Source organism: Pogoniulus pusillus, chromosome 29 (genome assembly GCF_015220805.1).
Source record: "Pogoniulus pusillus isolate bPogPus1 chromosome 29, bPogPus1.pri, whole genome shotgun sequence".
Taxonomy (NCBI): Eukaryota; Metazoa; Chordata; class Aves; order Piciformes; family Lybiidae; genus Pogoniulus; species Pogoniulus pusillus.
Genome location: NC_087292.1, coordinates 12,475,477 through 12,490,929, shown reverse-complemented (window position 1 = coordinate 12,490,929; position 15,453 = coordinate 12,475,477). Strand labels below are relative to the sequence as shown.

The 15,453-nt window shown below is 41.7% G+C and overlaps 1 protein-coding gene across 2 annotated transcripts in view; it reads right to left on the bottom strand.

Moving 5' to 3' along the window:
- Nucleotides 1–15,453, bottom strand: part of PHACTR3 (phosphatase and actin regulator 3) — a 108,094-nt gene that overhangs the window by 22,732 nt on the left and 69,909 nt on the right. For both annotated transcript variants that reach the window (XM_064168062.1, XM_064168063.1), the window contains exons 5-8: nucleotides 14,701–14,904; nucleotides 10,767–11,028; nucleotides 9,587–9,834; nucleotides 4,799–4,952 (exon numbers count right to left, since the gene is read on the bottom strand). In XM_064168062.1, coding sequence (XP_064024132.1) covers nucleotides 4,799–4,952; nucleotides 9,587–9,834; nucleotides 10,767–11,028; nucleotides 14,701–14,904 — 868 coding nt within the window. The remainder of the gene's footprint in view (nucleotides 1–4,798; nucleotides 4,953–9,586; nucleotides 9,835–10,766; nucleotides 11,029–14,700; nucleotides 14,905–15,453) is intronic.

The following is a 15,453-nucleotide window of genomic DNA, read 5'->3' as shown; positions in this document are numbered from 1 at the left end:
TCAACTCAAAAATAACTTTCCAAGAAACTCAGGGCTGGCCTAGAACTACAGAATCCCAGATGCAGTAAAGTACTGAACCTTTATTTTCCCTTTCACTTGACATTGCCTTGCCCCACCATGAGTCACCCGTGCCAGGATTTTTCTATGCAGAAAAGATCAGGTTGAGGCACTCGAGTTTTGGTTCCATTTTGTGTCCACAACCCCATCATGCTTCCTATCTAACTCCTTCCTATCTAACGCCTTTGACACATTCTGCATATGAATTTGTCTCCATAACCTTTTAAGCATCACTTAATGCATCACATCTACTTATGCAAATATCCAGGGAGGAGAAAGAGAACATGAAGTGAAAATTGCAAGTATCATCTTTTCCAGGAATTGATTGAAACACTAGCAATGGAGTGTCTTTAACTGGGGCTGTACAAGGCATACTTGAGAAGTAGAGGAACCCTGGTGGTTCAAACATTAATTATCTAAACAGCCAGATATCACATTTAATTAAAGAACCTTTTCCTCTGTCACTCTTTGGTCTAGCAACTATTTTACTCCCCCAGTTTTCAGCTTAAACCCCTTCTAGAACAGAGTCTGTAAGGCAGAAAACAGGTATTGCAAATAATAGTACTTGCAAATGTCTTTGCTGCTCCTAGACACAAACAGCTCTCAATTCACTGAATTCCATTGAGGGCTTATTATCTGCACTCCAAACACATAATAATGTGAACCAAGACCTATTGGGAGCCCTGTTGCATAATTCACAGTAGACTATTGCAAGTACACACCATGGCCTGTGGCACTGGGGATGTGTGAATTAGTAAGAGAAAGACTACTGGAAAAGGAATCTGGGGAAAACAGAATCCTGCCATTTTGGGTGGAGGATGAGGGAGATGTGCATGTTTCCACGGCAACAAGTGATAGACTAAATTGCCTGTGAGCACGAAGTATGGGAAATGCACTTTTCAGAAGCAGCAGTACACATAAATAAAGACTTGAATTCGTAGCCATACTGCTGGCAGTCAGTAATAAATCTCAAGTCAGTGCATTTGCACTTCTGTAAAAGCAGAACCTGGCCCAAAAGATAAACTAAAATTTCTTGCTTTCTCTTTTGAGATGAAATGAGTGGGAAAGTGAAGAAAAACAGGGATTTTTGCTTTTACTGCATAAACACTCATCAACATGATAGCAGAGACTTGGTTTTCTCAGCAGGTTCACAACTGCCTTTGAAATGGCAATCAGAACCATTTAAAAATACAGTGGTTTTGAGAGAATGTTATTCTTTTGTTTGCCCATGTTTGAAGTTGCATAGACACCACTATTTGGTACATTTTTCACATTATACACATCAGCACAGCTTTCCCTCCACAGTACAGAGCTAGGCTGTATTAGCTGGTGGAGTGGGGCAATTCACTAGACAGTTGTAGACTTTCAAATCACTGCAAAAGTGCTGAAAAATATGAGTGTTGAAAACAACTGCCTGTTTCCTTGCCATTCCTGTGCAGACAGCCACTGAGGAACTACTCGCTGCTCTGCTCACAGATTACTGTTTCGTACAGGTCTGTAGCCTAATGGTGGGTATATGTGGATTCATAACTGAGCTGGCAAGTCCCCTGGCTGTGATCAAAGTGTTACTCCTTCTGCAGCAGTAGCAATATGCTCTTCTCTGCATATGTAGTGGCAAAATCATACAGTGAATAGACTTTTCTGTTGGATCCCATACGTTCCTTAGCTATACATTTCCAAGTTGTCACAAATTACCAGCAAAATGAATGAAGACCTCAAAATCTCATCCAAGAATTTCACTCTTCCCAGCATGGTTATATTTGCACATTACTGTCAGGTTGTGCTGAGTGGGGGCTCTGAGGTGGCCTGGGTTTTGTAGGGTGGCACCTAGTTGGAAACTCCAAAGGGATACCTCTAGGGCTTTGACTCTTTAGCCTTGAGCAGTGCCCAGTTCTACTTTGATTATTTTTTTTCCTTTTTGACACATATTTCCTTTTTCTGGTGTAATGACAGGAGTAGAGGAAATGGTTACAAGCTGTACCAGGGGAGCTTTAGGCTAGATGTTAGGAAACACTTCTTCACTAAAATGGTTATCAAACATCGGAATGGTCTGCCCAGGGCAGTGGTGGAGTCACCATCCCTGGGGGTGTTCAAGCAGTGCATGGACCTGGCATTTAGGGACATGGTTCAGTGTTGACCTTCAGTGCTGGGTCAAGGGTTGGACTGGATGATCTTTGAGGTCTCTTCCAACTGGATGCATTCTGTGATTCTGTGCTTTTGTAAATATTTTCCTGCATGCACCCACCACCTGAGCTTGCTTGCACAGTCATGTTCTATTCTGGTGGATGAGTTAAGAGCTGAGCTAAGCTCTGCCAGTGCACATATGTGCTGGAAGTTGTGTGGGAGATTGCTTCCAATCTGTTTTGCCATTCCTGGCTATTCCAACAATCTCTGTGCCGTCTGTTCCTGAGATGTGCTGAATCTTCCATGTTTCAGGAAGAAGGGGCTAAATGAAAGCCTGTCTTCCAGTACTTGGAACAAAGCTGGCTTTTAGCCATCCTTGAGATATCACCAATGAGACTAATGGCCTACGCCACAGATTGCTCTGTAAGACCAGAGCAGACAGTGTGGAGGCATCATGAGCAGCCTTTTTCCTCACCAGTAGAGAAGTTTCTTTTTTTAAGTCCTGAACTGACACTTGATCTCAGGTATGCTGCCTTTAAAAGAATTCTATAGCTTCACTATTAAGCAAGCTAAACAGTAAATGAGAAGAAAGAGATCAAGCCTGTAGTTGTACAACCTGAAGCTGCAATTCCTTAGACTTTTCCCACAATGAGAAGTCAGACTGTATTGAAAAGCACTGTGACCTTCTACTCATTTCAACAATGTGAGGTGTGGCTGGATATGAGATAAGTTTCTCAGTGAATATTCTGTGACGGTCAAACTTGGTTTCAGAGATACAGGAAACCACTTTTTGTGTGCCCAGATGGCCAGGAAAGCCAACAGCATCCTGGCCTGGATCAGGAACAGTGTGGACAGTAGGACAAGGGAGGTTATTCTGCCTCTGTATTCAGCACTGGTCAGGCCACACCTTGAGTACTGTGTCCAGTTCTGGGCTCCTCAATTCAAGAGAGATGTTGAGATACTGGAACTTGTCCAGAGAAGGGCAACAAAGCTGGTGAGGGGCCTGGAGCACAGCCCTGTGAGGAGAGGCTAGGTTGGACTGGATGATCTTGGAGGTCTCTTCCAACCTGGTTCATTCTATGATTTTGTGTATTAGACATCAAGCTCCTGACCTATGAAGATATTTCACAAGCAAGGGACTGGTCAAAATGCTGAAATTAACAATATTGGAGTACAGATTGAAATATTTCACTGAAATGTATAGATGAGGCTTGCAAGGCCGAGATGATGGGGGCCATGGCCAAAATCCATGACATTCTTCTTCCTAATACAGTGGATATTAATGTGGCCCATCTATAATTTGCCCCATCTGTAACTCTTGGATTTTAATGTAAATTGTAAAGTGATACTTTCTGCTGCTAAGGAATGTGCCTGTGTTTTGTGATGGGGACTGTCATCTGCTCTGTGTTGTGCAGTCACCGGCACAATGCACCCTTCTCTTTGGAGAGGAAAACCAGCAACCGCTGGGACTGCAGGAATCACAGAATGTCCCACCTCCAAAGTTGCAGGAACATCAGGAAGTACACCCAAAATCTCATCTGCATTCACTCACTAGCTCATTTCTTAGCTAAGGCCAAGTGTGGTGATGGCAGTGATTTTTCCTCCACAAACTCTGTTCCATTAGGACTGGTGCTCTGATCCAAATGCTCGATTCTCATTCCCTGTCCCCTGAGGTAAGGTTTAATCAAATGCACACACATGAATGAGCTAGTCTAAATATCAATAAATGTTTCTTTCAGGAGAGGCTTGAGATATTTAATATTTAATAAGCTTTGAAAATGAACTTGTAGTCATGTTTCTCAATTTGATTCCAAGCATTTTGGCAGCGAGCATTGCTCACTGTCCCAGTGTGGGCAGGCACAGCACAGATTATTTAACAATCCACTTTGTCTCATCTGAAATATTCATATTTGCAGATATCCAAATGTAGCTTTTAAAAAAAACACACACAAAACCCAAATGCTGCAGTCCAAGCCTCACAGTAACCTTACATCTTTGCTTTAGGCTACATGCCACAGTAACGCTGTTTCTCTCACAGCTCTACCCTGTTGCCCTGGTTACTGATTAAAGGCAGACCAACCCTGCTGTCTCTGCAGCTGGACTTACACAAACACCTTACCCATCTGAGGCCAATGCTGCTAAAGCTGCTTCTTCCTGAAAGCAGAAATACAGCCACCAATGCAGACAGCACCTTGCACCTTTGCCTCTTTCAAGTAAATATGCAGCTATAACCATTGTCTTTATCTTTACATTCAACTAGTGCTGACAAAGCAAAATCAGGTTAATAAATACTTATATTCTTATGTTTGTTAAAGCACTGGCCTTTCTGGAGGACCTCAGGATAATGGTTACAGCAGTGGGGCTGCAGCTAGACTTGGCAGAATTTCATCCCACTTCTGTCTGGGTTTCTATTGAAATCGAGGGAATCCTGGCTGAGGAGCTAAAATACTTAATTTTTTTGTGTGGCTGATTGACAGCTGAAAATGTGTTATACTAGTTTGTGTATGATTCACTGCAGGAAGTGGGCCTGGGGGTGGGTGACAATATCTCATCTGACAGTACCCAGAGGATGCTCTTTTGTAAAGGGAGGTTACTCCCTCTTCTTAGATAGACTTACTTTGAGAGTTTCATTTCAATTTGCTGCCGGATTTCCTGTCTCTCCTCATCTGTCCTCCTTGGGAAAATATTCCTGTCCTCCAGCTCCTGCTTGCTGGGTCTGTTCCGTAGCTTTACTGCCAGCAGTTCTTTCTTGCATTTTCTTGGCAAAGTACCTGGGAAATACATTGAAAAAAATCTGTAAGAAAGACAGCTCCTGGAAATGGAACACGAACATTGGAAGAGTAGGAAACCTACAGTGACAGTGATCTGTTATGCTAGTGTGCAATGAGCAGCTGTACACATTAACATAAGTACACTTTAATATATGTATATATACATATATACACATTAATATAAGTAATTACTACAGTTGTGAAGGTAAAACTGCTTACAAATGCAGAAGGATCATATTCTTCTGTTATCTTTGTTATTCAAGCAGTGCTCTATGGTGAAAATTATTTGCAGCTAAGACACCATTCACAGCAGGAGTGGCCAGGACACATACACCTTCCTCTCTGGGTCACCAAGTATAACCATGAATAGATAATGGCAACTGAAGCAATCAAAGGTGTTTCTTGGCATGCATGTATATGCCCACACACACACATGTAAATATATAGTGATATACATATGTAGTGCATTCTGGTTTTCTGGCATTACAAATTACAAACCAGAGTTGTGATCAGACACTGTGTCTAATTGTAACACTGAATGTAAGTTATGTGTGGCATCCTGTTCAGAGTGACAGTGTCATAAGAGAATTTCATTTAGCAATCAGTACTGAAGAGAGCAGGGGCAAATATTCCAAGGAATGAATGAAAAGGCCAGATTTTATGGCAATTTAATTGCCATATGGACAGTAAGAGGCACAAATACTTACTGTGGTTGCATGACCTGTGGTGCTTATTGTAACAATACAGGAGCACTTATTTCTCATCAAGCCAAACCATTGCTATTATAAAAGAACTGTTTATAGGAGAACAGGCAACAACTGTTTTGAATAGGAGTCTGCTTCAGTGTTCTGGATGTTGAGTCCTTGATGCTGCCCTTCTGATGACATTAGAAATATCTTTCACTCTTACTGGAGGGAAATGCATTTGAGTTTAGGTGTTTCTGTATCTCTGCTGTAACCCTTTAGATGTCAGCAGGCTAAACAACTGAAAATGCAACTCCTGAGCTTATGAAACCATTTTGTCATGTCACAATAAAATGGCTGTAAGGACATCTTTCTTTTCAATGCAGACTGAAAGTCTGAGCTGATGTTTATATTAGATGAGGAATAGCTTGCTTATGATGGGGGAAGGAGGAGGAAGTAGTATTAAAACCAGTGAGCTGCTGAGTCATACTGGTAGGACTGCAGTCTTCTAGCAATCGTGGAACAGGTGGGTTGTAAGCAAGTAAATTTTCACCAGATCCCTGCACGCCTCTGATGAGCCATATTGGCTTTTCTGGTGTCCAGTCCAGGGCTTCAGCAGAGCCTGAAAATTACCATCATTGAGTAGCACCAGTCAGATAGGTGTTGTCAGGTAGGCAGGGATCTCTGTATTTGCTTTGTCTTAAAGTGTGGTGTGCAAGTAGAGGTGATTTTGGTTTGGATCCTTTTTACTTTAAAGGATTTTTTTATATATATTTAATATTTGGCCTTTTCCAGAAAAGGTCACCTCATTTTTAAAGAAAATGACATTTAATTGGTGTTTTTGTTTGGCATTTGAAATAGCATTAAAGTATGCTTTTTAAAGGATGCTCTGGAGGTTGCTAAGATTCTAAATTCTAAATAGATTCTCATTCCTAAATAATGGGGTTTGTGTTTGCTGGGGATCTGTGGACCTACGTTATTATTATCACATTGAGCTTGAATTTCTTTATGCAGAGGGAAGGAGTCTATGCCACATCCACATATATATGTTAGGAAGATGGGCAGAGAGTAGTTGTGGGCTCCATGTGTGAGAAGGGACAAGTCTCTTGATAGCTGCAATGGTCTAAAATTAAACTTCTAAAAAGGCATAATCAGTTCAAAACCCCAATGAGAGTCTCAAAGCTGTGCCCTTGTTTAGCACCTTCCTCCTAATGCTTTCCAAGTCTGTTGCAAACATTAATTAAACTAAATCACACAACCTTCTGTGAAGTAGTAGATATACATTTAACAGATGGGTAAAGAAGTGAAATGATTTGGCTGCTAGCTGAGTATATGACTTCATCAGAAACATTTGGCTCATGAAGACAAAGACTTAGGACTGTCATGGTTTTTCAAGGCTCCACCTCACTGGGAATGGGTGCAGAGTGGGTCTTTGTAGTGCTTGATCCATACAGCACAGGAACGAACAGAATTCCTTCTGAAAATGACCTGAAGCATATTTGAGACTAGCAAACTCCCAAGTATCCCTGAAAATGTCCTCATTTTCACATGGTAATTTTAAACAGGCAGGGAGAGGAATTTGGGCATATCAGGAGATTGGTGTGGAGAGACATGACAGACATAGCACCCACGTGCTGGCCATCTCTGGGGTGCATTTGCAGGCAGTTCAGTGCAGCATGGGTGCACATTACGCATACATTATGCAGCACATGCATATATCTCTGTCCAGAGCTGCTTAGAAAGAAATAAAGGAGCTCTAATTGTGTAGCAAATACTCTTCTGTGGAGATGCAGCTTAAACACTTATTCTCCCATTCACTGGTGTCAGTTAATGTATGAGCATGTAGGACTATCCCTACTCTTCAGGCTGTCACAAAACTCATTGTCAAATCATTTTATACATGATTTTTGAATTGTAGGAGAACAAGGGCTAGAATCACAGTGACTGTTTGCTCAGATGAGATCACCACTCATTTTCTGCTGTCCATCATCTCATTGAAGGCCAGCTGAAACCAATGCTCTGCAGGTAAAAAGACAGGACCTTCTGGCAAGAAGTCAGATTTTGAAGCTGTCGTGGAGATATTGGCTTAAACTAGCTCAGTGTCTGCCCTAGAGGCTTGTATTTCAAAGTGAGACAAACAATGCAATATTTTGCTTGAAACAAAGTAAAATGAAGCTGCTCTTCAGGGCCTCGATTGCTCCCAGGCTGCTCTGTTGCACACTTAGAAGGAGTCTACTACTTTGTGAAATTAAAAACACAAATCATATCTGAAAAATTCTCCACTTCAACCCAAATCCTGCTGTTGTATTAGTAGAGTGGAGAGGATATAGCCCACTCAGGATGAGCTGTGCATCCAGATGCTTGGATTTCTAAAAGGCTTATGCTATAGACACTCCCATGGTCCTCATGCACTGGGCACTGATTAATCTTTAGGGTATTTCACCAAACAAAAATGCAAGAGATCTGGATTAAGCTGATCTAGTCTGAGCAGCCATTCCTCATGTCTGATCAATTGTGTTAATAACAAACAAAACCAGAGAACAAGGAGAAAATAAAGCCCCAAACTGTTTTTTCCCTCCTCCATTTTCAGCACCCTAAGGCAAATTCCTTCCTGACCACTATCTCAGTAGAAAGTGAACCTATGAATACTCCTGGCTTAAGTATTTTCTTACTAAGGGTTATTTTTGTTGCTCAATAAAGCATGTTCAATGCCAGTCTGCCCCATGACCAAACCATCTCAGGCAAGCTCTTGGCTGTGTCTTGTTTCATGATTTACGGCAGCTCAGCTAAGTCAACAAGAAGCAGTTTGAAAACTCACACCCTATTTATGCTTGGTCTGCAGGTCCCTGACAAAAGTTCCTGGTTCTGTTCAGCTGAATCATGACATTTAATTTCCTGTATGTTTACTGTTCTTTATATAAGTAAAATGCAATCCTAACAGCACATGCTGGTGGAAAACCTCACTTGCACTAGTCATCAGTTTTGGGTTACATGCTGGTTGAGTTATTTTTTAAGCTCATACACAAGAGGGAAAGCTAAGGTAGGCTTCTTCATTTTTTACAGTTATCTGTAAAAAATGACCTGTAGCAATCTCCTTGTAACCACAGAGCTGTTGCAGTGTTCTGCTGTGCAGTGACAAAAGCAAAGCTGGGAATGTAATTGGGCAGTGTGTTAATGGGAAGGCATTTTTAGATTAATGGAGAATTTTACTTCCTGAGTCACAAACCAGACCAGACTTTTTTAATCAGAAAGAATCTGTGTCTTTACAGGGAATTGTTCTGGTGCTGCCCCTACCACTACTGTATCTTTCCTCTCAAATGCAAATCGGTGCATTTGGATGAATGCTGGCACAAGCAGTGCCACCCAGTGTCAAGACCAGCTTATGTCCTTGCTTATGTGCTAGCTTGCTGTGACTCAATGGACAACAGTCACATCCCCAAAGCTGTTGTCTCCTCAGGGGATGAAGTTACACCATTCCATCCCAGGTCTTACAGGGTTTTGATAGCTGCACTGTCCATCTTGCTCGGTACCTGCCCATGGCAGCCTCCTTAGACTTTTCACTATACCATCATTGCACTGAAATAATAGTCCTAAAATGGGGTGCTTCCAAAACATCTCCAGCATTGATGCTGGGTATACAGAAGGCTTTGCCTGCTGACAGTGAGGTACATTTGTAAGTGCTGCCGTAGTAGTGCAAAGGGTACATAAGTAATTGAAAGGGTAAAGCACACTGATACACAGACCTACCTGTCTAACCCTAAACATCACCTCAGTATGCAGTACCTACCAGCAGAAAAGATCACAGCCACTATGACACAAATTTAACTCTGTAATTTCACCAGGATTCCTTGAAAAAGTTGATGTAACAGCAGAGGAATTTACACCATTCAACATTATCTGCTGTATGTTACCATAGTGTTGCTTTGTAATATATTAAGTGACTTTCCTTACCAGAAATAACAGAGTCATTCAAAACTTCCTCATCCTGATAAAAAACAGAGTCTTCCTTGAGCTCTGAGTTCATGATCATGTTTTCTTTGTTCTCATCCGACTCTTTCACTGAGTTGCGCTTGTTTTCTGAGTCACTGCTGTAACCCAGGAAGTTCTCCTTTTCCTTGTTGCGCTCCATGCTCGATGTTCTGGATGGACGGACATCCACTCTTTTCTTTGGAGAGCCTTTGCTTTCTCTTCCATGGAAGCTGTGGGTAGAAGATGTACCACCCAGTTTTTACAAAAGACTGTTTTACTGCCACAACAGGAACTTATCATCATATGAGAATGAGCAGAATGTCCTGTAGCTTGTAAAGGCCTGGCCACAGAGCGCTACATGAGACAACACAAGATGGCATTCTTAAGACCTTCCTATCTCTGTCATAAAAATAAGGTGCAGAAGGATGGTGACTAATACATTTCTTTGATACATAGCCACATGCTATACTGTACTGATTTAAACAACTGCTATACATCATGTCCCTGTGGCATGAGGTTTTTCCATTGTGACATTGTATGATCACATCAAAGGTTTACCTGGGCCTGGAAATAATGCCCCATGAAACTGTTCCCTGTGACAACAGCTGTATGGAACTGAGAAATGTTGCCAGCTTAGCTCTGTTATGGCAAAGGTTATCTCTGTCCTTCTTCAATATGCAGGATGGCTTACAATAAAAACCAGACAAAGTACCCAAAGTGTTTCCATGTGAACATTAGTATTAGAAATGGATACCTTAAGTGCTCATGTATAAGCTAGGAGACATATACTGAAACGGAAGCATTTCTTACATGGAGAGCACTGATATTCAGAGCAGGATTTGTCTTAGTTCCTGTAACTTGGTATTTGTGAGGAGACTTTTTTTTAAATAGGTCAAGGATTACCACATGATTCTACCTGTTTGAAGACCTACTACCATGTTAAAGTAGCCTTCTTAGAAAGGAAGAACATACTTTGAAGTAACTTTCAAATTTAGCATGTTAATCATGGATGGATGTTCAAAGGAGTGACTTCAAGAAAAAAAAACAAACACCAGCTGTAGGGGTAAATAACATGCTAATAGCAGGGTAGGAATATGGACCAAGAAATATTTGGTGGAATGAGTCTCCTCATGCACCCATATAGCCAAGAGGCCATAGGTACCTGTCCTGACGGTGTTTGGTGGCCAAAGCCCTGTGGAGTTCTTCAATGACTCTGCTGGGAGGTAAAGGCGGGTGGACGGCAGCCAGGTGAGGGGAGCCGGTTGGCGTCGTTACCTGTCCTCTGACATGGGGATCTGAACTTTTCTGGCCAGAAGGATGGAAGAGGGCAGCTTGTCCTGAGATTTGGGAGGAGCCAGCAACGACATAATTCTTCAGGATGGTGGAAGGAGGAGATTTCATGGCTGGGTCATCTATTTCACTTCCTGCAGTGAAACCACAAGAGAGTAAGATGTCATGCAGTGCTTCTTACTGTTCTGCACACACAGTCTGCATTGAAATAAGTTTATTGTGTTGAAGAGAGGTTAGTGATTAAGCTGAGTAACTATCTGAACTCACACCACACAAATCCAGATCTTTAGCAAAATAAATGCCTCCTCTAATTCCTCTCTTTCCCACAGTATCAGATTTTCCTTCTTCCCACCCACCAATGCATTCTTGCTTACCAGTATCATTCCTCCTAACCATCAGCAATTGGCTTTCCAATACAGCCCTTTCTCTGCTGAGTTCTGGCAGACCAAATTAAAATTTATGCACTGTGGTTCTTAGTCAGGACAAAATGTACCACTGCCTATTCTCTGCTCCTCTGTGACTGCTGAACAACTTAGACCTCTGTCTTTCATGCGCCAGATGAGGAAATGCCAAAATCAATATAATATGAGGGTAATATTCACATAACAAAACTTGACAAATGAAATTCAAATGAGAGATGTGGTACTGAGCACTAAGAAGAAGAAAAGAAAAAACAAAAGAATAGTGAGGCAATCTAATGCCCAGATTCAGGTGTTTTTTATGCACTGTAAGCATTTGTTGGACATTAGACTTTGATATATGTTTGTCTAGCACCCAAGTCTAAAAACAGCGGAGATACCCTTGGTTGCCAATTTGGTAGTTTTACACTGTTAAGATAACTGAACATCTGGCCTGAAAATAAGACGCTGATTTTCTGTTCTGCAGTTCTCTTTCCTTTTCCCTTATATCTCCATTCCAAGCCTCTGGCATATGGTGGTGTTTGCACCACTAGCTCAGCCTAGGTGTAAAAAGGCAGTTCCAAGGTTTCACACAAGAGTAGTTCTGCGATCCTGCGCTTCTTTTCTCCTACTGCCACCTAGTGTTTTAAACAGGAATTTCTACTGGCACGGCTTCTACAGCTTGACAAAATTATTTTCACACATTTTTACTCTTTTCGCTTCCAGATGAATCTTTCAGTTCGTAGCAGAGAAAAACTTCTGCTTGGGCCAGGGTTATCCTGAAATACTGATGTTAGGTGGGGACTCGAACTTGGTTCCTGTTGGCAGGGTAACTTACGAGGAAAATGGTAAGAACAAAAGGTTTGAATACTAGCTTCAATACTTAAAATACTTCATCTCAGACTCAAGATCCTGCATAACAGTTACCAACTACATGCCTTTTCTTAAGTTCATGGCTGGAAACCTGGTACAGCTCCAGTGCTGCAAACAGAGCTGGAGGCTGGAGGGCAGCTTTACTGAGGACAACAGCAAAAGCACAAGCAGGAATACGAGCTCCCATAGTCATAACTAAGACCAAACATCACAAATTTGAGACTGACAACACTAAGCCTCTTTCTCACATTTGTGAGATGAGAGGAGCACATCCTTCAGTGAGGACAGTTATATCCAAGTAAGATCTTCTTTCATATTCTAAGGAAGGTCTAAGATTTTTTTTCTTATCTTTGAGGGTATTTTTGCACATTTTTCCACCTCCATCCCAGAGCCCTAACCAAGGCCCAGAGCTTCATTAATTTCTCTATGCATCCAGGAGAGGGAGGTCAAGCTAACTGAACAAGTACTGACTTTATAGTCTGACATGTCTGCAAGCACAAGGGCACTTCTTCAAGTGTCTGGGTGGACAACATGCAATGTCTCGGCAGTGTGGCACCTTTCCACCCCAGAGCTCCTCCTGCACTGAGAAGGCTGGCTGCTGCCTCCAGGAGACAGCCAGTCTCTACTAAGCAAAGACCTTTGGTACTCATCAGGATTTTGATTATGTGCTACTGTGGAGATGCACAGAGGACGTTTATGGTCAATTATTGAATCACAGTCTGAGGGGATGACAAAAACACCCTTTTAGTCATTTTATACCACTGCACAGTGAGAGAGGTTGTCTGTGCTTCCTTGAAGCAAGAACTCCAGGTTAGCTCAACCCCAAAGCTGTAAGAGACAGGACTTTGTCTTATCTTTATACCTGTTTGTTTCTGGAAGAAGTTAAGGGCTGATTTTGTCCTCACTGCAACTTGGGCCAGTATTGAAAGCTGAGTTTCCTGAGATCACACCTTATTTGTCCTAATGCCAGCTATTCAGTGGATAATCTTCCAAAGTGATGTCTTGGCACATTGCCTTGTTCCCCTTGTTCCCTCTGTGACTAATTGGGGCTTGGCTGATTCCTCACTCCTCTGCTAACAGCATATTTAACATTGTTAAAGGGGAAAAAACTAAATACAAAAGAGCTTTTCAATCTCTTCACCTTTCTTTTCTTTCATAACAGGTCCTTCTGTTTCCCCATACATCTGTATTCTCTTTCACCCATTGACAGTGTTCGTTTAATTGTAACTTACCATTGCCTCCAGGTCCACAGGAAAATAAACAAATGTAAAATCACTACTGGAAAGGGGTCTAGATTTACTGGAGTAATTGAGGAAATTAAGAGTTGTTCTTTGTGGGAAATGCAGGTGAGAATGACATACCAAAACTCAGAATAGCTTAGATTTTTCAGGGAATACTTTGGTTAAGCATCAAAATATCTAAGTGCTGTGAAGAGCCTGGTAAAGCTGCGATCTCGTTACCCATTATGGGTCAGATTTTCTGAGCAGCCTCCATCTCATGCAGGGTATGGCCTTCTGATCGACTGTGCAGAGTCAAAGAGGTGCCCCGGTTGTGCCTGTTTGTGTTACAAGGTGGACAGCGCAGGCTAGAGCCTGACCGTAGCACAGGATGTTGACGCAATCTAAGCATCTGTGAACCTCAGCGATCAGATCACATTGTCCTTCTGATGTTCTGCTTCCTGGTAACTTTGAAAACCCTGTTCTTTGTGCCAGTAGATAAGCATGGATGCCAATCAGGGCTGACATAACGGATGCCATTTAGAAGTCTAAATACCCAACAGGTATGACATTTAGATGTCAGGACTTGATTCTAATTTACAGTAAGACCCTGTTAACTGCTTCCACCATATGTAGGGGCTCTAAAGCTGGAACAAAGTAAAATCATCTTCACTTTAACACCCTTTTTGCAGTGCCAGAATGCTGGAAAATGTAACAATATTGGCAATACGTTAGGAAATCAGGCCCAGAGGAATTGCTCTTGAAACATTCAATGAAGTCTGGCACAGAAGACTGCTTTGTGGGAGACAGGTGTATCACTTACATATGTTCAGTGTAACTGGACCAGATTTCATAGTTTGAATTTAGATCTCCCCTAAAGAGCAAACCCTTTAGAAAGAAACCTCCTCAGAACCTACTGACTTGAACTTGATTTTGGCTGTTGCACTGTTATCCAGCAAGTATAGGTGATGAAAATGCTTAAATCTTCCATGTGTTTTATGGCATATTAATATGAAAATCTGATTCAGCAGATGTTTGCAGTTGGTTTTATTTGTTTTACATGTGTTTAGTGCAATAGACTTCCAAGAAATAATCCACTGAGAGGTTCAGATAAATATGTGAAGTACAAGGATCAGTGTGTTGTTATCAGTGAACAAAACCACTTGGTTCATAGCAATGATTAGTGTTCACTCAATATAACTGGCCTGATTCTCAGCATTTTGTAACAAAAGCCTCTAAAAAAAGATGTAATAAAAGAAAATATATACTGTGATGTGTAGGTGAATAACACATAAGGGATGGTAAAGCCTTTACTGACCTGTTATGCCCTTCGCAATTTTGGAGATTGCCTTAGGTGGTGGAGCTGGAAGCAATGGAGGACTGGGAAGCTGGGCTGGGTTTCTTTCTGTCTCTTTCTGGGGGGAATCTGTGGATTCAGATACAAGTAAGGCTTGTGGACTGTCTTCAGATGCTGGCAGGCTGGCATCTACAAATTCTTCTGTGGGTGCTGAAGGTTTCTTGGCTAGTAGGAAGACAAGTAAAATTAATGGAATATGAAGTTAGTAATAATGATAGGCCAGGGGACAGTGCCAGGAACATTCAGAAAAAACACAACACATGGTGCACAGCTAGAAGCACTTTTTTTCCACAGTGGAAGTTACTATTGTGTGAAAGAGCCAACCAGTAAAGCCAGGTAAAGAATAAAATGCACAAGGATATTGAAGAAATATCAATTTTGATGTTACTGAGAAAACTTCTGAGCTTCCTGAACTTCCCTAGACCCTTGTCCCTTTTCTTTTCTGTTTTTTAACAATGAGTGCAGCAAGGCAAAGCAACTTTTGAGAACTGCAATGAATTTTCTTACAGCATGCAACTGCAGATGCACAGTTATTCAGCAAGTGCTTTCCTGTGCCAGGAACACACAGATAGGGAGCAAAGACTGCCAAACAGGTGTTACATGAAAGCCAGTTGGTTGTGGTACACATTTATGCTCACAATTTAATTTTTATCTTATTTGATACATGACTTCAGCTTTCATTCCAGGTCTTCTCTTACTGTGCCTGACTTCAGA